At 48.6% G+C, this 20,445-nt stretch overlaps 1 protein-coding gene across 7 annotated transcripts in view; it reads left to right on the forward strand.

The window, feature by feature from the left end:
* The window catches only part of LOC123586948 (carboxyl-terminal PDZ ligand of neuronal nitric oxide synthase protein), a 284,322-nt gene that overhangs the window by 200,346 nt on the left and 63,531 nt on the right, over window positions 1–20,445 (forward strand). For 4 of the 7 annotated variants that reach the window (XM_045456594.1, XM_045456597.1, XM_045456598.1 and 1 more), the window contains 2 exons: window positions 352–444; window positions 11,897–11,970. In XM_045456594.1, coding sequence (XP_045312550.1) covers window positions 352–444; window positions 11,897–11,970 — 167 coding nt within the window. Of the gene's footprint in view, window positions 1–351; window positions 445–6,461; window positions 6,481–11,896; window positions 11,971–20,445 lie in introns of those variants that run through there. The other 3 variants (XM_045456603.1, XM_045456596.1, XM_045456601.1) reach the window with 2 other exon arrangements.

Consider the following 20,445-nt stretch of genomic DNA (forward strand, 5'->3'; position numbering starts at 1 on the left):
TTCACCGGAGATGGAATCAGGTTTCCAGAGTTTGGGTGGATGCAGGAAAAACCTGGCAGTGAACGTCATGAGACATCAGAATGAGGTTTTGAGGGAGGGTTCTGGTTTCTGATGAGATTTTGAAAGCGGGCTCTGTCTTCATCTCGTCAGGATGGATTACCTCCATCCCTCGGTTGTTGCTGATGGCTGGGCCCCGACACCGAGACCCCCCTCCCCCACCTGCTTTTACACCCCCAAGAAGCTCCGGGTCTCCCTGTGCCCATCTGTGGCCCTCTTTTCTGGGTCACGGGCTAGCCGGAGTCAGATACCCTGACCTAACCGGATCGTGTTTCTTTGTCTCCTCTCTTGCAGTACGAGTTTAAAGCCAAAAACATCAAGAAGAAGAAGGTGAGCATTATGGTTTCAGTGGATGGCGTGAAAGTGATTCTGAAGAAGAAGAAAAAGGTAAGTGACTCTGAACCAGAAAGCAGGAAGGAGGGGAGCAGGGAATGTAGGCGTGGGGCTCCTTTTCCTTCTAGGCCGCTCTCTGGACAGAATCCTTCCTCATCTGGGGAGCGGTCTGCCTGGACCAGCCATGGTGTCGAGAGAAGTGAGGCTGAGGCCCATGGCCCGGGCAGCCGATCGGCTCCATGAGTCCTGTGTCCCTTGGGTGACAGGGCCCACCTCCTGTCACCCTTGTCTTTTGTTACTGTACCTTGCAGTCTTGATCTCAGGAGATACTTTAAATTCAAGTGATGACGGGTAAGAGGGTTTGGCGGGAGCGGATGAGGAAGCTCCATTAGCAGCTGTCGCCTTCTGTCCCAGGAATGACCCTCAGTCCCACCTGAGGTGACGTCCAGCCCCATTGTGTGTTCTGTTGCTGCTGTTACAGCCCATCTATTTGAACAGTCCTTCGAGACCTGTCCGCCGCGGCTGTTCAGTGTGCGGGAGGCTGGGCCAAGGGTCTCCAAGGCGGGAGGAAAGGGAGGAGGGACTGAGCCGTTCAGGGGGCATTCCTCTGAGCTGGGCTGAGACAAGCAAGTGGGTGTATGTTGCCTCAACACGTGGCTGTTTTTGTGTTAGTTGTACGTGCCGTGGGAGAATGATGTTACTAACCCCTGGGAAGAGCTAGGTGTCCATATTGGCAGAGGGTGGAGTGTATGTTTCCAGAAAGAAACGGAAAGGGGCTTGGTTGATTGAGGATACATGAGGAATCTTCTTGTTTCTTTGTTTCTGAACTCTGCTGATACTTTTTTAATTTACGATAGCTTTGTTTTATACGTATATATTTTTTTAATGTTTGTTTATTTTTGAGACAGAGACAGAGACAGAATGCAAGTAGGTTAGGGGCAGAGAGAGAGAGGGAGACACAGAATCGGAAGCAGGCTCCGGGCTCCGAGCTGTCAGCACAGAGCCCGACGTGGGCCTTGAACTCACGAGCTGTGAGATCATGACCTGAGCTCTCAAGCTGCCTTTCGTTCCAAACCTAAGATGCTGTTAATTCGAATGGGAATCAAGGCAGGCCTTGAGTCTGGGGGATATGGAAGTAAATAAAGTCAAGGGCCTGGTTGTAGGTGACATAAGCTCGGAGAATCGAGTGGTTGAGAGGGGTGTGGAAGGGTGTTGGCAATCCAAGGATTTAAATCTGCTCTGTGTCCTCGACCAAAGACATTACCCAGCGTGTGACCAGATGCCACACAGTGGTGGGGACTTGACTGCTTCCTTAGGTAGCCCATTTTTTCTCTGGACAGCTGGAGTTTACAAAGGTCTCCCGTGTACTAAAACTTGCTCTCTTATGCTCCCTAAATATCTTTAAGGGTGGTTCAAGAAAGTGTTATGGCTATGAGGTTGGAAGTATATAGGAAAAAATAGCACATGATACTGTTTGTAAAGAACGCCTTAAAAATTCACAAGTGGTAGGGAATTTGTAATGGCGTCTTGGATGTTTTTGACCTTATAAACCTCCACAGCGGGGCCACAGTCCTCGTCTTGTTCTTATTCCAAGGGTCTCTTTTCTGCCCTTCCCCCACCGCACATACATGTGCACGGTAGTTAACCGTGGGACGGCCTTTAGAATATCGTCCTCTTAGGAGTCCCTGAGCAGGAGAGTGGCTGAAGCAAGCTGAGGCCCATCAGGTGGTGGTGTCCCTGGGCCCCAGTTAAATAAATTACGGATGACAACCATGTGGGTTGAAAAGCGAGAGATACCCTCAGGAAAAAACGTGGGTCGGTGCCACCTGAGCTCATGATTCAGGCAGCCGGGCTGAGTCCCGGCTTGGCTTTTGTCACGAGTGTCCTAGAGCTTTGCTCGGCCCTTCGTGTGTGTGTGTGGGGGGGGGGGGGGGGTGGGCAGGAACCTGTGGCTCAGCGCCCTCAGGTCCTACCTGACGAGGCGACGGTTGTGATGTGAGGGCACTTTCCGCATCACAAGATGCCTTCCCGCCCATTCCATCCATCCCTTCGTCAGGCCCGCTGGGAAGGTCTCGTGGACACGTGATCACCATCCACGGCACCCGGTCGCCTGGGGAAGGCAGCCACTCTTGCCGTGTCCTCCCCGAACCGCCATCCGGCCGGGCTCCAGGCGGTCGGCCTTTCCAAGTCCGAGACTCTCCTCACTTTTCGAGGTTAGGAGCCTGACCGGACGCTGACTTGTACTTGACAGAGGTCAAAAGAGGCTGATGGGTGGACCAGCCCACCGCTTCCTTTATTCGCTCTGAGACGTCGAGCGGTGAGCTACACTCACGTTAGCCCGACGAGCCTGCAAATCTCGGTTTTTCTCCATCGGGGGCAAGTGATGTGAGAAGGCAGATTGCCAGGGGTGGTCCGGCGAGCGTGACGCGGAGGGAGCCCGCTAACTGTGTGGTGGGAACGTTTCCTGGTCTCTGGCTCCGTGGTACCCAGGTCCCCGGGATGTTGGGAGGGGCCTTGTCGGGCGCATGCTGTCCGGGGGTCTGTTCCACAGGCTCATCACTGACTTTGGTACCTTCCTGGCACCACCACCCCCCCGGCCCCCCGCCATGCACGCACACTTCTGGCTGACATCACCTTTACTTTCCGTTAGGTTCCGTTTCAAGGTCTGCTGTCCTGGGGCCTCTTCTGTCTGTCCCTTTCGGGTAACTTGGCATACCTCTGATTTGATCCATTATGATGGCACTTTGTGGTTTTGCCCTTCGGGGACGGTCTTACTGCCATCTCGCTGTGCCCCTCCCGTGTCTTGTACCACATGCAGCATCACCCCCACTCTACCTGGGGAAAAAATGATGTCAAAGAGCCTTAGATATTTGGCCCGAGATCACGCCACACGTAAGGACACCTGTGTGCGGAACGCCACCCGGCAGAGACGCCGGCCCCCTTCCACTGGGTGATGCAAGCTGAGCGGGGGAAGCATCTTCCCTGGGGAGCCCGTGGGGCCTTGTGACTCATTTTGAAACTCCATCCCTGGTAATTGCTAGTGCGGGTCCCCCCTGCAGCTGGCCTAGGGAAGAGGTGATCTAACAGGCCTTCCCTCGATCCGATTCTTCTGATGCCAGGCTCGGGACGGAAGGGAAGCCTCCCAACCTGTTTCCTCCGCCCCTGCCTGGTGTCTGTTCCAGGTGGTGGTTGTGAGTCAGATGCTGCCGATAAGCACGGTGACTGCGTGTGCTGCCTCGGACAGACTGTGCACGCTAACAGCCATCAGCCTTTGCGGCGTCTTGTTCCCCCGGGACCGTCCTCTACGATCCGAGTGTGCGGATACCGCCCCGATGTCTGTGTGCCTGTCTGTGTCTAGAATGGAGAGGGACTGGGTAGAAACCTGCCACACCTGCCTCCCCGGACATGGGACGGTCTGCAGGTTTGGGTGATGGCCGTCCTCATCGGGTTAAGAACGAGAGCTCTTGCCGGGTAGCCGAATGTGCAGAAAAAGTCACGGCCGATGTTCAGCCGTGGGCACCCGTGTCGGGACAGCCTGACGTGCTCCACTGATGAGTCCGTGTCTGCGCTGCAGCGGTCCGTCCAAATGTCGAATAGCCCCCACTTCCTGCAAACACACTGACCTTCCGTGGGTTCGTGTGCGTGCCGGAAGGAGCCCTTGGCTGAGGAAGGAAGACCTGGCTTGGAGCCCTGGCTCTTCCCTCCCTCGCTGCGTGGCCGTGGGCAGGTTGTTTCGCCGTCTTGAGCTTCAACTCTCGAGAGTCCGATTAGGTGACCACTTTCACTTCACCAGCTGGAATATTCTGCACCAGCCCTGGAACCGTGCTGTTGGCCGCTCCCGTATGTCTTTGGGGGTCACCTGTACTTAGGTCCTTGAAGCCTACTGAGCTGTGGATGAAGTAGACCCTAGAGGCCAAGCGGGCTTACATGTTGTTGCTTCCTGATCCTCTGAGGTCAAACACTTCCCAAGGCAGCCGCCCTTCTCCCCCCACCCCCCCCACCGCCTGTCTGGGCCTGGGGAACAGTGCAATGCATCCTGGCGGGGGGGCGGCGGGGAGAGAAGTGTGTTTACAGGGATTCTCTGTTCTCCCAGGAACTTTCCAAGGGCAGGGGCCACTGTTGTAAGCTCAGCACTTACTTGGGGGCCTGGTGCATGTGGTGTGTTTTCAGTTATTATGGCTGTCGGCTTGCTGGATGAGGGAACAGGATTTGTGTGTGGTGATATCCTCAGATCAGGAGGAGCTAAACACTTAGCAGTTGGATCAAATGAAGTCTCGTTTGTTACTTTGGGCCATCACCTCCCCCTCCCTCTTCCTCCTCCTCTCGATTTGCCCGTTTGAAGAAGCAGAGACAAGAGCCTTCCCCAAGCTCAGAAAGGCCTCCGTGGAAGTCACTAACGTCGGTGGTATTATGAGTCGGACTTGCTCAGTGACTCTGGTCTGTGCTGCTTGATTCTAGTGTAGGCGGTAGCCAGATATTTTGTGATTATCTCTCCCTGAGACATAAAAAAAATATGTGTCTTTTTGGTTATATTCGCAAGTGTCTAAAAAAGGCTGCCGTCTTGAACCGATGCCGGCAGATAATGAATCTCAAATTGCTGTGACTCTTGGTTTATATTTGTGGTGTGAACCCCACTATTAAGTGGCTTTGTCATCTTCCAATCAGTACATTTTCCTCAACTCCCAGCCAAACCCAAGTAATTAGTTTTGCTGTGTATATAATAATGATTATTCATTACAATCCCGGAATCACACCATAGCACTCTTTGCTAGGGAGCGGACTTCTCAATAAGAAGGATTAGTCTTGAACTTTGTCCAAAGGATTTTTCTACAAAAGGACCTGAAGGGCCTCAGTTTCATGTGGTTTCTCTTCTAAACCAATAACTTAGTTGGGATCTCCTACGGCAACATTCTAGAAAGGCTCCATCGTTCTCATTAACAAATGTTCGTTGTATGTCTACCATATTCAAGGAACTGACTAGGATCTGTAAGGGTACTAGACACAGACCCTTTCCAGCAAAATTATTTTTAATGGCACTATCTGTATACGTAGGCCTATAGCTCCTACACAATTGCATGATGGTGATTTATATCTTTCCCCCATGGGCTGTGAGCCATTAGGGGCAGGGACCCTGTCTTCTCTCTAATCCCGTTTCATCTGTTTGGGAAGGTAGCAGACGAGAGGGAGCAAATTCGTGAAAGTAATGACACTCTAAGATGGTAATGAGACGAGCTAACAGTAATGGCTAACACTGATACTGAGCCCCTGCCATTTGCCAGGGCTGTTTGACGCACTGTATTACTTAGGAAATGGTCACCATCGTCCTCTGAGGTACGTACCGTTCTTTGTGAAAGAAGGTGTAGCAACTTACCCAAGACCTCACATCCCATCAGAGGTGAAGTCAAGGTTTGAACCAGGTCTGTCTTGCTCAGATAAGTAGATTGTTCCCAGTATCATGTTCCCGTGTGTGCACTTACCTCTTCAGGCTGCTTGGAGAAAAGCTACTCCATAGAAAACGCATCACTAATTAATCCAGGGTCTTTAACTTCTAGCCTGTACTCTGTCAACTGGCCTATCACATTGCGGGAAAACTGGTTCCCTGTTCGAAAAGAAGCATTCGCTATCATGGAAACACAGAACTCAAATCTAATTGAATAAGAAAAGGAGGCGCTTAGAATTATAGAAGCAGGATTAGGAGATGGAACTTCAGAAATGATCTGATCTGATCCCCTGGTTGATGAGTAAGCGAATCAACAAGAGAGGCACAGTGACTGTCCTAGGGTTACCCAGAGATAACTAGGGTACATAGTTGCTGATGGAGCCAGGACTAAACTTGGTCTGGTCTTCTTTCTACCCTGTTATGTTTCCAGGCCTTCTTTATTTTCTGCTAACTTTAAGACATGCACATTAGGAATTGCGTACATTGCGTGAGAATTTACTAGCAAGCACTTCAGTTTTGAAATGTGTTTTCTGTATCCAGTATCCATAGGTTATGCCAGAAGATGAGTGATAGCTATATTTTCGGACTAATCCTGTTCCCTCTGGAAGCACAGAGAACTTGTCAAGCTGAGTTAATGAGACTTTTGCAAGGTTATGCTTTGGGCTCTTTGATTTTTTTGTTTTGTTTTTGGTTTTGGTTTTTGAGAAATCCCCATTGCTGCCAGGAACATGAATAATGGTAAAGCTTACAGACTTTGCAATGTGCCTACTGATAATTTCCAGTAAGGGTAGGAAATAAATCTCAATACAAATCCTTCCTCCACTTTTGGGGAGGAGCTTCAGAGATGCCATATGCATTTCTGGGCTCCAAAGGGAGAGAACAGCTATGATGATTATCCCTAACTCTCTTTTGTGGTTTTGGCCCTTCAAGGCAGACCTACGTCTGACCTAGTTCCCAGGTAATAATATTCCTTGCCGGGAGATTTTGGAACGTCAAAATGGCTGTAACTTTCCATAGAGGACTGGCCATTTGCACCCACTAGATACAGGACGTGCTTACCCCATTCAGTGGTCTTATAGGAACATACCCTGTAAGCCCTTTACCATTTGTAGGCGACGGAGAGGGACATTCTTTGATTCCATCACTTGGAGTAGCAAGGAGAACATGGGTCGTGGAGGGTATACGAGTTGGGTTCAATTACCACTGGACTAGGTGAACTCAGATGGAAGTAAGTTACCATCTCTGAGACTTAGTGTTTATCTTTTAAGGTTGAGATCAATTTTGATAATGCAAAGGAAGCATTATGTAAACATCGTTAAATGAAAGGAAGACTTCTCTCCCGTATCAACTGGAGAATTTCTTGCGAGGATAGAAAATGAAGCAGTTATAAAATGACTTTCCTGTATTTTTCTCACTTTGTGTTATTCTAGGTCCTCCAAAAAGCACATGCCAAGACAGGATTGAATTCCTGTGAGAGAAAATGGGGGAGGCCCTGGGAGAGGCTGGTAGCTATCCCATTTCTGAGTGGGTCTGATTCCAAGGGGAGGAGAGAGCAAGGAAGGAAGGAAGGGTGGATGAAAGTCTCGTAGATGGCGGTGTGCTCTGAGGAAGGTTTGGCAAGACTGTCAGGAGATTGTGAAGGCAAAGTCCCATGTGGGAGGACTCCTGTGTCTCCCAGAAACGGGCCTGCCCTGTGCACCCCTGAGCATCCCTGATGGGCCGGGAGCATCCCGGAAGCAGGGCCCCTCGAAGAAGCAAGAGGACGGGCTTCAGAATGCCGCCCCTGGGATCTTGGTTAAACTCCCTGTAATGGGAGATCGGTAGGGCACATCCTTGCGACGACGACTTAACTCCAGAAAATTCTGACTAGCCAATAATATGACGCAGAGCCTTCCCTCACGTCAAGTTGCTCTATCCTGTTGACTTTTTACATTCCCTTGGAGTAAGGAATTGATAAGAAGAGAAGGGGGAGGGGAGACTGATGGCGGAGGGAAGGCATAGAGAGACATGGGTTAGCGAACCCTAGTTCAGGGGCCTCCTGAAGGTCTCGACCGTGCTGAGAGTGTCCTTGGCAGGTGCAGAGGGGACAACAAGCAAGAGAAAGGAGTTACGTGTGTACAGGTACAGGTTGGGGGGCTGGCAGACGGCCAGACAGCTGCCCCTAGGGTGCTCCCTCTCCGCTAACATTCCCCCTCTCCCCCATCCCTTTATATTTATGGAGCTGGTGAGGGGGCTGATCTTTGCCTCCCTGGGCCTCGCTTATGGGCCTCACTGCCGTACCTGCTTGGACTCTGAATGGTGCCAGTGAGGCCCGCCTGGGCCTGGGCCTCAGGCTGAAGGAGGCTGAAGACCAGCTCGTTCCGTCCTGCTGGTCCTCCTGGGCTGATGGTGGCAAACCCTGCCTCGAAGAGGTGTTGACAGCCTCAGGGACGCACCCCTCTCCCTTCCTCCGCTCTTCTCCTTTCTCCTCTCCACTCCCATCTGGACTTGAAATGTCTTCCTTTTCTGGCGCATCTTGGAGACTACAGCCAGTGGGTAAACAAAACTGAAAATTCCTACATGTAGCTACCAAGACTCCCAAGACCTTATTTCTAAGCATTAAAAAAAAAAAAAAATGCTTTCAGATAGAAGCGAGAGGCATGTGAGTTTCTGAAGACAGTGAAACTACCACTCTCTCTTGGGGCGCCTGGGTGGCGCAGTCGGTTAAGCGTCCGACTTCAGCCAGGTCACGATCTCGCGGTCCGTGAGTTCGAGCCCCGCGTCAGGCTCTGGGCTGATGGCTCAGAGCCTGGAGCCTGTTTCGGATTCTGTGTCTCCCTCTCTCTCTGCCCCTCCCCTGTTCATGCTCTGTCTCTCGCTGTCCCAAAAATAAATAAACGTTGAAACTACCACTCTCTCTGCCCCCCCCAAATAAACTTAAAAAAAAAAAAAGTGTTTTCTGAAATGTCCAGGTTTCAATTGAAAATCACTTGCCACACCAGAAGTGAGGAAAATCTCAACTTGAATGAACAAAAGATAGTCAAGAGATGCCAATACCGAGAGGACAGATGTTAGATGATGTGACAGAGACGTTAAGGCAGCCGTCGTAAAAATGCTTCCATGAGCAGTTACGCTCTTGACACAGAAGAAGTGGAAAGTCTCAGCAAAGACGTAGAAGAAAGCAGAACCAAATGGAAATGTTAAAACTAAAGCCTGCAACTCCCGAAATCAGATGTAAATAAACAGGCTTAGCAGCAGAGAGGTGGTGCTTTCCAGACATGAATTAAATTAACCTCCGGCAGGACATGTGGTCCTAAATATAGATGTGGTTTAACTTAATATTTGATTACTTAATATTTCTATTATGCTTTTGCCCCCACATCAAGCCGTATTTGAAACCTTATATTTTGCTGTGTAAAGAATTCCCGTGGTGAACGTTTATAGTGTGTGTTTAAAATGGGCATCCATGGGGCGCCCAGGGGACTCAGTCGGTTAAGCTTCTGCCTTCAGCTCAGGTCATGATCTCACGGCTTGTGAGTTTGAGCCCTGAGTCGGGCTCTGTGCTGACAGCTTGGAGCCTGGAGGCTGCTTCAGATTCTGTGTCTCCCCCTCTCTCTGCCCCTCCCCTACTTGTGCTTGCCCACGCGCGCGCTCTCTCATTTTCTCATAAATGAATGAATGAATGAATGAATGAATGAATAAATAAGTAAATACAGGCATCCAAATTATGAGTTACTTTGCCTCTGAGAACTCTCAGTGTGTCCGTTGGAAACTGGCCTAACATGTGCCAGGAAGGGTAGGAGGCGGCTAAAAATACTATCAACCGATCCTTGCTGGGTTAAGAGCAGTATCACAGCCAGAACAGAGATAGGAATGTGTGTCTGCAGATTAGACCACATGTAAATCAGGATGGGATTCAGGCCAGAGTAGCAGGTGTTGAGGGGGGCATTGGCAAATACAGTGGGTACGAAGGGGACACCTGGATGGCTCAGTTGGTTTAGCGTCCCACTTGGACTCAGGTCGTGATCTCACATTTTGTGAGTTCGAGGCCCGCGTCGGGCTCTGTGCTGGCAGCTCGGAGCCTGGAGCCCGCTTCGGATTCTGTCTCTGCCCCTCCCTGGCTCGCCCTCTGTGTCTCTCTCTCAAGAATAAACATTAAAAAAAAATTTTTTTTTAAGAGGGGTACAAAGAAGGTCAGCTAGGGTAGTGAGAAATCCAGAAGACTTGTCTGCTGAGGAATGTTGACAAAGCCTGGGGTGATTTAGTTTAAAGAAGACAGGCTGGATTGGCTGTGTTTATACGCATCTAGAGAGTTCCTATTTAGAAAAAGATGTACTCTCCTTCTTTCTGGATTTGCTCCAAATGGGCCATTCCTGTATTAAAATCTTGCAGGGCAATGAGTAGCAGTTACAGGAAGGTAACTTTTGAAAAGAAATAGTTAAATTTTTTTTTTGCTTTTTTTAAAGTTTATTTATTTATTTTTGAGGGAGAGAGTTGGGGAGGAACAGAGAGAGGGAGGGAGAGGGAATCCCAAGCGGGCTCTGCACTGTCGGCACAAAGCCCGATGCGGGGCTTGAACTCACGAACCGCGAGATCAGGACCTGAGCCCAAATCAACGCTTAGAGATTTAACCGCTTGAGCCATCCAGGTGTCCCCCCAAAGCAGTTAATTCTTGAAGCTGAGTTTCCTTGTCTGTAAGACAGCGTTTGATACCTAATGCTTGTAAGCCCGTCGAAAAGCCACCTCTGTGGGTTGGATTGGTATTGAATAAGAGTTTGGGGGTGAAATGGCGTGTGTGTGTGTGTGTGTGTGTGTGTGTGTGTGTGTGTGTGTGTGCGCGCGCGCGCACGTCCATACACCTGCCAGGTGAGTACGGGGTTGTGTTTGAGTGTTCATGCTGGAGAAATGCTTCAGGCCGAAGGGGCCTTAATATAGTTCCCCACCCCCCCGCTGGCCCCTGGGGAGGCCTCTGTCTTCACACCCCCAGCGCTTTGAGAGCCACTGCCCTGTGCTCTCTGACAACCCCCCAGAGCTGACGGTGCTCGTTCCACGGTGATTAATCCAACATACACTTGCTTGCCTTTCACTCTGCTTGATCCCCATCGACAGAGAGAGGACTGTGAGACTCCCAGGTTGTCCTGGGCAGCACCGCCCCTGTGGCAGAGGCCAGTGAAGGTGCAGCAGGAGCCCCTGTCCCTGCACCTGGGGACCTGGGAGGTGGGGGTGCTCCTCCCCTCATCAAGCATCTGGGGCCTCTGGAACCGCCCCTGAGTCCTCTGCCCTAGCCCTCGCCCCCATCCTGTCCTCGTCCCCAGCTGCTCAGGGGTGTCCTTTGTGTTCACCGTGAGTTAGGTTCCCAGCCAGCACGACAGTCCTCTTGGGTGACTACAAATGCTCTAGTTAACTCTCCAGGCCTGTATCCAGCTTTGTCCCCTTTGAGGAAGGGAGGGTGAGAATTACACTTCCTTTGCTTTTGACAGCACCATTCACAGCTCTGCCCCCTTCTCCCTTTTTAAAAAAATATTTATTTTGAGAGAGTGAGTGAGTGAGCAGGGGAGGGAGGGAGGGAGAGAGAGAGAGAGAGAGAGAGAGAGAGAGAGAGAATCCTAAGCAGGCTCCACGCTGCCAGTGCAGAGCCAGACGCAGGGCTCAAAGTCACGTCCCATGAGATTATGAGCTGAGCCCAAACCAAGAGTCAGACGCTTAACCGTCTGAGCCCCCGGGTGCCCCTCCTTCTCCCTTTTGTTCCTCCTGCTTCTCCCACTCCTCTGGAGTGATATATCATCTTTTTTTTCCCCTCGGCGATTTCTCCATGACATTTTGATTTAGAGTCTGCTTGTGGCCGCCTGGGGTGGCCTTGGCTCCCACCTGCCTCCTGTGCCCCGGAGACACAGTCTCCTTAAAGTGTTTGAAGGAAACCGCTCAGACCAGACACGATGTTTTCCATTTGGCCTCTGGAGCCCTGGGCGCCAGGCCTCTTAGAAGAAGTCAGGCCAGAAGCAAGTACATGCGTTTGCATAGGCATCAGTAGCTCAATGTCTGCCCTGGTTCTGTAGCGGAGGACAAGCCTAACTTATTCATTTACAGCTTCTTTTATTGCAGAAAAAGGAGTGGACGTGGGATGAAAGCAAGATGCTGGTGATGCAGGACCCCATCTACAGGTAAGAGCCCCATCCCTACCTGTTGTCCCTTGGAGCTGTCAGGCTGGTGGGTCCAGACAAGTCCAAATAAATTTCTACTGCATGTCTCTGCTGAGACCTGTGGTTTCTAGACAGGTAAGTACAAGAAGCAAATCGACCTCGTCTTGAAGACTGAGTGGAAAATTCTTCTTGGGCTCAATTGCGCCGTCTGGAAACGGTGAAGGATTTTTGCCTGGTGTTTAGGCCAAATCTTTTGGTTGTAGTTTGAGACTTTTCCGTTTTGTGCTAGTTTTATCTTAACTGAAACTTCATAACTGCATATCTGTTCCACCTCTCTGCCCCTTCAGAAACTGAGTGCAGATAAAGGGTTTGTGATCTTTTGGAAAAGCAGAAAGTCCCACGTATAATCCCCAGAAATTGCTTTCACAGTGAGACTGGTAGGATTCCTCTAGAGATCAGATGTGTGCTCGCTGGGCAGGGGAATACCTGATGGCCACAACACGGAGCGCCAGGGCCTGCTTTAGACCCTCGGTGGGACCTTGATTCACCGTGTGACTCTGGTGCCCCAGACTTCGCTGACCGAGCCCCATCCACCCCACCCCTACCTCCTCCTTGTTTTCTTCACTGACAGAATGGGTAGGAGCGCTTCCTTTGGGATTTGGGGGAACCTAGATTTCAGTGTTTCATCTCCCCTCAAATGACTTGCTTTGGATGACAAAATGGATAAAGGTTGGGACTCAACCGACAAGTTGGCAACATGGTGGCCCTGCCTTCCAGTCAAAGAGCGGATGCCTATGAAGTGAAATTTCCATTCGTTCAAACAAATACACAAGTGTGAAAACTCTCACGTCAGGTGCCGTGCTGGGTGATTGAGTGGATGATTCAAGTGAGTAAGTCACGGTCCCTTGTTCTTGGGGAGCGTTGGTCTAGAAGAAAATGGGGTCCCGAACCAGTCACTACAGCACAAGACCACGCGCCTGACAACACCAATTTCTTTCTCCAGGTTCCTGTTTTACTTTTAAACGTTTGTGGACATGTTACACTGTGTTATTGTCCAAGTCTTTTGCCAGTAAACTACGAGGCTTTTGCCGGTAAAGAACTACGCCCAGCTCACATTTGTATTTCCAGCACTAGGCCTCTGTGTATCTGGCCTAGATGCGTCATTTAATAAATGTGTGATGGGCGGTTGGAGAAAAGCACTGAGCTGATACCTGAAAATTAACTTAAAGTGTTGGAGTGATTCACAGAGGGGAGTAATCACTTTCTACTTGAGCGATAAGGAAAGAAACAGATTGCATCAGGACTGGGCTCGAAGGGTGTGAATGGATGAACCCCTCCCTGCCATTTGCATTTTGTAAAAGGAAGAATTTCTTGTTTGTTGGGTTCCCCCCACCCCCCGCAGTGGCACCTACACATACAAAGGCACCTCATCGTGGACGCTCCTCATGGACTCGAATCTTGCCTTCGCTTGGTTGAAAGGACTTTGCCCAAAGTTTTAACGACATTACCCAAACAAGCTGTCAATTTTATTTATTTTTTATGACAGCTTTATTTTGAGCTTTAAATTGAGCATACTTAAATGTGATTAATTTGGTAAGTTTTGACCTACGTGTACACTTCTAAAACCTAAAACCATCACCTTGGTCAAGATGAGGGGTATATGTTGCCCCCAAAAGTTTCCTTGTGTGCCCACGTATAATCTTCCCACCCCTCCCGGCCCCACCTCCCTCCCTCCTGCCCCCTACATCCCCAGGCAACTACTGATCTCCCTTCTGTTGTTCTAGATGAGTCTGTTTTTTTCTCGAATTTTGTGCAGAGTCCTACAGTGTAGCCTTTGGGGGGGGCCTGGCTTCTTTCCTTAAGGAATCATTCCTTGTCATTGTATGTATCAGTAGCGTATCCCTTTTTAGTACCAAATGGGATTCCACTATATGAGTATAACTCAGTGTGCTTAGCCATTCACCTGTTGGTAGTTTCCAGTTCGGGGCTATTACAATGAAAGCTTCTGTGTTCACTGCAAGTATTTGTATGGACATACAGTTTCGTGTTTCTTGGGAGAATACACCAAGAGTCGAATGACTAATTATACAGTAGGGGTGTGTATTTATTTTTATTTATGTATTTTTAATGAAACGGTTCTGCTAGTGGAGTTTGAGACTTCCACTTCCTGCACATCTTTGCCAACATGTGATATTGTCAGTTTTTTTCTTAAAGTTCAGCCCTTCAAGTAGGTATGGATTAGTATCTCACTGTGGTTTTCATTTGCATTTCCTAATGACTAATGATGTTGAACATCTTTTCATCTGTGCCCTTGGTGTATCTTTTGTTAAGCATCTGTTGAAATCTTTAGCCCCTTTTTGATCGTGGTGTTTTGTTTTCTTACTGAATTTTGAGAGTTTTTGGTAAATTTTGAATGCATATCCTTTATCAGGTATCTGGTTTGCAAATATTTTTTTTCCAAGTCTGGTTTGTCTTTTCTCTTAACAATGTCTTTTGAAGAGCAGACGTTTGCTTTTGATGAAGTCCAAATTATCAATTTTTTTAATGCATGGATTGCATTTTTGGTGTCGTAGCTAAGAAACCTTTGACTGACTCAAGATCACAAAGACTTTCTTCTAAGCGTTACATTTAGGTGTGTGATCTACTTTGATTCATTTGCTAATGTAATGTGAGGGATATATCAAAGGTTTTGTTTTTCCTCCTGTACGCGGACGTCCACTTCCAACCTCATTTGTTGGAGAGACTGTTCTTAGCTGAAGTACCATTGTTGAAAATCCATTACCCCTCTCTGTGTAATTTATTTCAGAGCTCTTTCTTCCGTTCCATCCATCCAGGTGTCTGTCATGATGCCAGAACCACAGTGTCTTGTAGCTTAATAAAAATTCCTGGGGGGCGCCTGGGTGGCGCAGTCGGTTAAGCGTCCGACTTCAGCCAGGTCACGATCTCGCGGTCCGTGAGTTCGAGCCCCGCGTCGGGCTCTGGGCTGATGGCTCAGAGCCTGGAGCCTGCTTCTGATTCTGTGTCTCCCTCTCTCTCTGCCCCTCCCCCGTTCATGCTCTGTCTCTCTCTGTCCCCAAAAAAATAAACGTTGAAAAAATTAAAAAAAAAAAATTCCTGGGAGAGGGGGCGCCTGGGTGGCTCAGTTGGGTGGGCATCCAGCTCTTGATTTCAGCTCAGGTCATGATCTTATGGTTCATGAGTTTGAACCCTGCATCGGGCTCTGTACTGACAGCATAGAGCCTACTTGGGATTCTCTCTCTCTCTCTCTCTCTCTCTCTCTCTCTCTCTCTCTCTCTCAAAGAATTAATAGGCTTAAAGTAATTTTTTCAAATCCGGTAGTTTATCTTCTATTCTTCTTTTTATAAAGATTACTTTCAATTAGTATTAGTATGGCGCATCTTTTTTCATTCATTCACTTTTAAGAAGAAATATGCTTTTTTGTGCCTCTTGACTTTGGAGTTGTGAGTTCAAGCCCCATGTTGGGTATAGAGATTATTTAAAAATGAAATCTTTGGGGCGCCTGGGTGGTGCAGTCGGTTAAGCGTCCGACTTCAGCCAGGTCACGATCTCGCGGTCCGTGAGTTCGAGCCCCGCGTCGGGCTCTGGGCTGATGGCTCAGAGCCTGGAGCCTGTTTCCGATTCTGTGTCTCCCTCTCTCTCTGCCCCTCCCCCGTTCATGCTCTGTCTCTCTCTGTCCCAAAAATAAATAAACGTTAAAAAAAAAAAATTAAAAAAAAAAATGAAAACTTTAAAAATATATATATGCTTTTTGGTGGGAGGGTAGAAAACAGCAAAGAAATCTTAAATCTTACAGTGAATTTTAAACAATATTTTTTGGGGGTGCGCCTGGGTGGTGCAGTTCGTTCAGTGACCAACTCTTGGTTTTGGCTCAGATCATGATCTTGCAGCTTTGTGGGTGCTTGGGGTTTTTTCTCTATCTCTTTCTCTCTCTGCCCCTCCCCCATTCACACTGTCTCTGTCTCTCTCAAAATAAATAAATAAACTTAAAATAATAATAATTAAAAAAAATTTTTTTAAATCTTTTAATTTTATTTATTTAATTTACATCCAAGTTAGTTAGCGTATAGTGCTATAATGATTTCAGGAGTAGGTTCCAGCGATTCATCCCCTGTGTATAACACCCAGTGCTCATCCCAACAGGTGTAAAAATTTTTTTTAATTTTAAGGTAGGGTCCATTCCCAGCATAGGGCTTGAAGTCACAACCCTCAGATCTGTTGGGCAATGCCTCCCCCCGCCATAAAGAAACCCCCTGCAGCAGACTTTCTGGTTGTAGGTCTTTCCTGGATAGCTTCCTAACCCATCAGAATTCAGCAGCCCACATGTATGAACAAGGGCATGAAGTTTCCCCAGTGTCGTCCCAGGTTTCTAGATACTTCTTTCCCACTTATGTATTAAGTTGGGTGTTTTTGGCCCCTGTACTTGTAAATTTGTATGTCTGTGTGTTATGGGTAGATGAAAGAGGACTTTATTCTAAACTGTGTGCCCCATTTCATCATCACTAAGGACATTTATCATCATGATAATATGGGGACATTTACAAATGCGCTTTCTTTGCATACTGTTTCTTCCCCTCAGGAACCCCTCTGGTTTGATTGACTGGCATTGCCAAAGAATGCATAATTGCTTTTGGTTTTTATGTGTCTTTATTTTTTTTTTTTAATGTTGATTTATTTTTGAGAGAGAGACCGAGCATGAGTGGGGCAGGGGCAGAGAGAGCGGGAGACACAGAATCCGAAGCAGGCTCCAGGCTCTGAGCGGTCAGCACAGAGCCGGATATGGGGCTTGAACTCACGAACCGCAAGATCATGACCTGAGCCGAAGTCGGACGCTTGCCCACTGAGCCACCCAGGCGCCCCTGCAGAAACACTGGGTCGCTGCAGCATTTGCTTGCGGAAAACCCCTTTGTGGTACAATACATTCTTCCCAGCCAAAAGAAATGCCTTTACCACATCGGTAACGGAGTCCTCTTTTATTGACTCAGATTTTAAATTTAATTTTTTTTTGCATCTCTCACATAGAATAATAGAAGCATGGGTTTTTTTTTTTTATTGTGATGAAATATATAGAACATAAAATTTGCCATTTCAACAATTTTCAGTGTACAGATTAGTGGCATCGATTACACTTAGAGTGATGTGCAGCCGTCCCCACCTTCCAGACCCTTTCCATCGTTCTAAATAGGAGCTTTGTCCCCATCAGCAGGGACCCCTTATTCCCCCTCGCCAAGCCCCAGGCGACCTCTAAATTCATGGAATTTTACGAGGTTAAACGCGCTGTGGTGGACTTGTAGTCCAGCTTCCCCCGCTTGCAGGAGACCTCCGTCCTCTGTGTTGATTTGCTGTGACCGTGCTTTTCACTATGTTTATGTAAGTTTTGTCCCCTTGATCCTAGCTCTCTTCTCTGGAGCCACAAATACATAGACCTCATTTCCCCAACGTTCCCGAAGCCTTTCTTCATTGTGCTTTTCTTTTCTAGACTTCCTGATTTCGGAACACATTACTTCCTCTTAAAATATGTTAGAATATTTTTAATGTTTATTTTTTTTTATTTTTATTTTTTAACGTTTATTTTTGAGACAGAGAGAGACAGAGCATGAACGGGGGAGGGGCAGAGAGAGAGGGAGACACAGAACTGGAAGCAGGCTCCAGGCTCCGAGCCATCAGCCCAGAGCCCGACGCGGGGCTCGAACCCATGGACCGCGAGATTGTGACCTGAGCCGAAGTCGGACGCTTAACCGATTGAGCCACCCAGGCGCCCCAATGTTTATTTTTTGAGAGTGGGAGACTGTGAGCGGGAGAGGGGCAGAGAGAAAGGGAGACAGAGAATCCAGAGCAAGCTCCATCCAGACTGTCAGCACAGAGCTCGGTGTGGGGCTCGAACTCACGAACTGTGAGACCATGACCTGAGCTGAAATCAGGAGTTGGATGCTTCACCGACTGGGCCAGCCAGGCGCCCCAAAATATGTTAGAATTTAATACCGAGTCCCAGATGTTGTCTTACCAGTGTAAAATACAGAGAACAGTTTTACTCTCCTGATACGGACTTTTGCATTCATTTTTAAAGAATGACATCATACTATATTTTTCTTGTTTAACATACTGTTAGGACCTGGGTCATGATGGATTTATTGTCCAGATTCCTTAGGATTATGTCATGGCCTTTAATCCAGATTTTTTTACTCATTCTTTATTCCTACAGTTTTCTCTGTTTTATTTTTCAACCTAAATACAAGAAGTTACATAGATCGTCGCCATATTAGATATAATTCTTTTGAACCCGTTATTCAGAGTGTTTGATTTGTGTGTGTGTATGTGAATCAGGATTTATCGAGTAGGGAAGCAGGCAACTATGAGTGTTTGGGCCTAAGGAAGTTGTTACCGGATTTGGACCTACACCATTGCAGCAGGACCCAGGAAGTAAAAAGTCCACACAAGACCCAAAAGGAGCCATGAGCCAGCCCCGCTGTGGCTTATGAGTCAGAGTTCACAGGATGCCCGGCGGGGCCACGTGCGAGAGCGGCATCGCAGAGGGGACAGGTGCAGACCTCTGCGGAAGGCTGTTGACTCTTCCTGGCTGCCGCCTTTTAGTTAGCTGAGATGCTTCTGTTCAGGGTCCTTGATGTTCAGGGGGGCTGGCAGTTACGAAGGAGGACATTTATGAAGGAGAGCCGGCTATGGAGCACAGGAGAGTGAGGCCACCCTTGGTTCGCCGATACCTCAATGTCCGTTTCTTCCCACTGTAGCCGGGGATGATGCTTCAGAGCGTAGCTGTTCCTGCTTTATTTCCTCCGCCCAAATGCCACACAGGTTTCTCTCATGAGCCATCCTGCACAGCAGCTCTATAGTGTGAGGAGAGCCAAGTTCTGGTTTAGCGGAACTGACCCACTGTAAAACCATCACACCAGATGGTAACAGGTGAACTGTCCCTCTGAGCTTTCAGTCAAGTGTAACTTGAATAAGAACATTTTCATACCGTGTCAGTGATACGGTAAGGCTGTCGAATAGAACAGGATTAGGCCTGAAAAATGAAGGCTTCATGTCTTATTTTCCCTTGTTTCAGGTTTCACATCCCATATTTTACCCTTTCTGGTTTAATGGCATGCTTTTTTTTCTTTTTTAAGTTAAAAAATAGCTCTGGAGTAGTGGTACCATTACAGAAGTCACTGTGCTTTTGAAATTCCTCAGTCTTATTAGGAACCGAGGGAATTGCCCGTCCCCTGGAGGTTTCTGATACCGGGGGCCAGACGTACAAACAAAAATCCTTCTTTTTAACCCAAGGAAGTAAATTAATTGACCTGAAGTCTTTAGGAGCCAGACTGGGAGAAGGTCTCCAGTTTTGAGTATCAATGACCAAACCAAGTAGGGTCCCCCTAGGGTGTCCAGCCAGTTCCCAGAAATGTCATTAATTAACATGCCAGCCGTTGGTGAGAGGAGACATTAGAGGAGGCACGTTCCAGTTTGGGGCCCTCCACTCTGAGCTGGGCTGTGATTTGGAACAAGTCAGAGATAGATTATTCAGGGCTAGCTGGGGAAGGGAGGAAAGGACGCCTGGAGAGCTCCGATATGTATTGCTGATTGTGCCAGGCACCGAGGAAAACAGTGGTTTATCAGTCTGGGTCCAATCGGAAGACAGAACTCACACAGTGATTTACACAGAAGAATTATAAAGAATCGTTCAGCTGTAACAAAACAGCACCTTTAAATTGGAAAGAGCACTCTGAACAGTCCTCTAGAGCTGAAAGAGAACATACGAGGAAGGACAAACTTGGGGGGGGGGTGCTCCCCCAGGCTGGAGTTCATTTTCGTTTGTAGGAGGTGTGTTAGAGCCACTGGACAGCAGAGAGGCTTGCTGAGTGGCCGAGGCCAGAGCTGGTCCCCGGATGCTGGGAAAATAGAAAGCGTCCCTTTTGGGGGCTGGGTCCAGAGCGGCAGCAGGTGCACAGAGGGAATCGGGGCATCCCTGTGGGTTGGAGGCCTGGAGCAGCCAGAGTCTTTTCTGGGAGGGCTGGGGGGAGGTGATCACCAGGGATGCCAGGTTACCGAGGGGCCGTGGCTGGGACAGAACATCACCCGATATCCTCGTACCCACGCTGTTGATTAACTCGGTAGCACCTGCCACCAACAAGACCAGCCCTTTCCTCCCACACATCCTTCACCTACACAGACAAACCCGCACGGCCTGCTTGCCGGAAAGGACGTGCTTGGAGGGATTCTGTCCATTATCGAGTATTATTGAAAGAGCAAGAAATTGACCCTATCTGGTCGAGCAAGACCTCGTCCCTGCCCTCAAAGGATCTACAGTCAGACGAGACCGGACCAAGGTTACGTCAATCCTAAAGGCAACCCCATGTGTAGACCCCAGTCATCCCCGTTCTTAGGATGAAATGAAGCTTCCGACGTCGTAGGTGACTCTCCCGTGATCACGAACTAGTTAATCGTTGGAGGACTGTCCTCCCCGGGCTTCTGTCCTTAGGG

This window comes from Leopardus geoffroyi, chromosome C3 (assembly GCF_018350155.1).
Source record: "Leopardus geoffroyi isolate Oge1 chromosome C3, O.geoffroyi_Oge1_pat1.0, whole genome shotgun sequence".
Taxonomy (NCBI): domain Eukaryota; kingdom Metazoa; phylum Chordata; class Mammalia; order Carnivora; family Felidae; genus Leopardus; species Leopardus geoffroyi.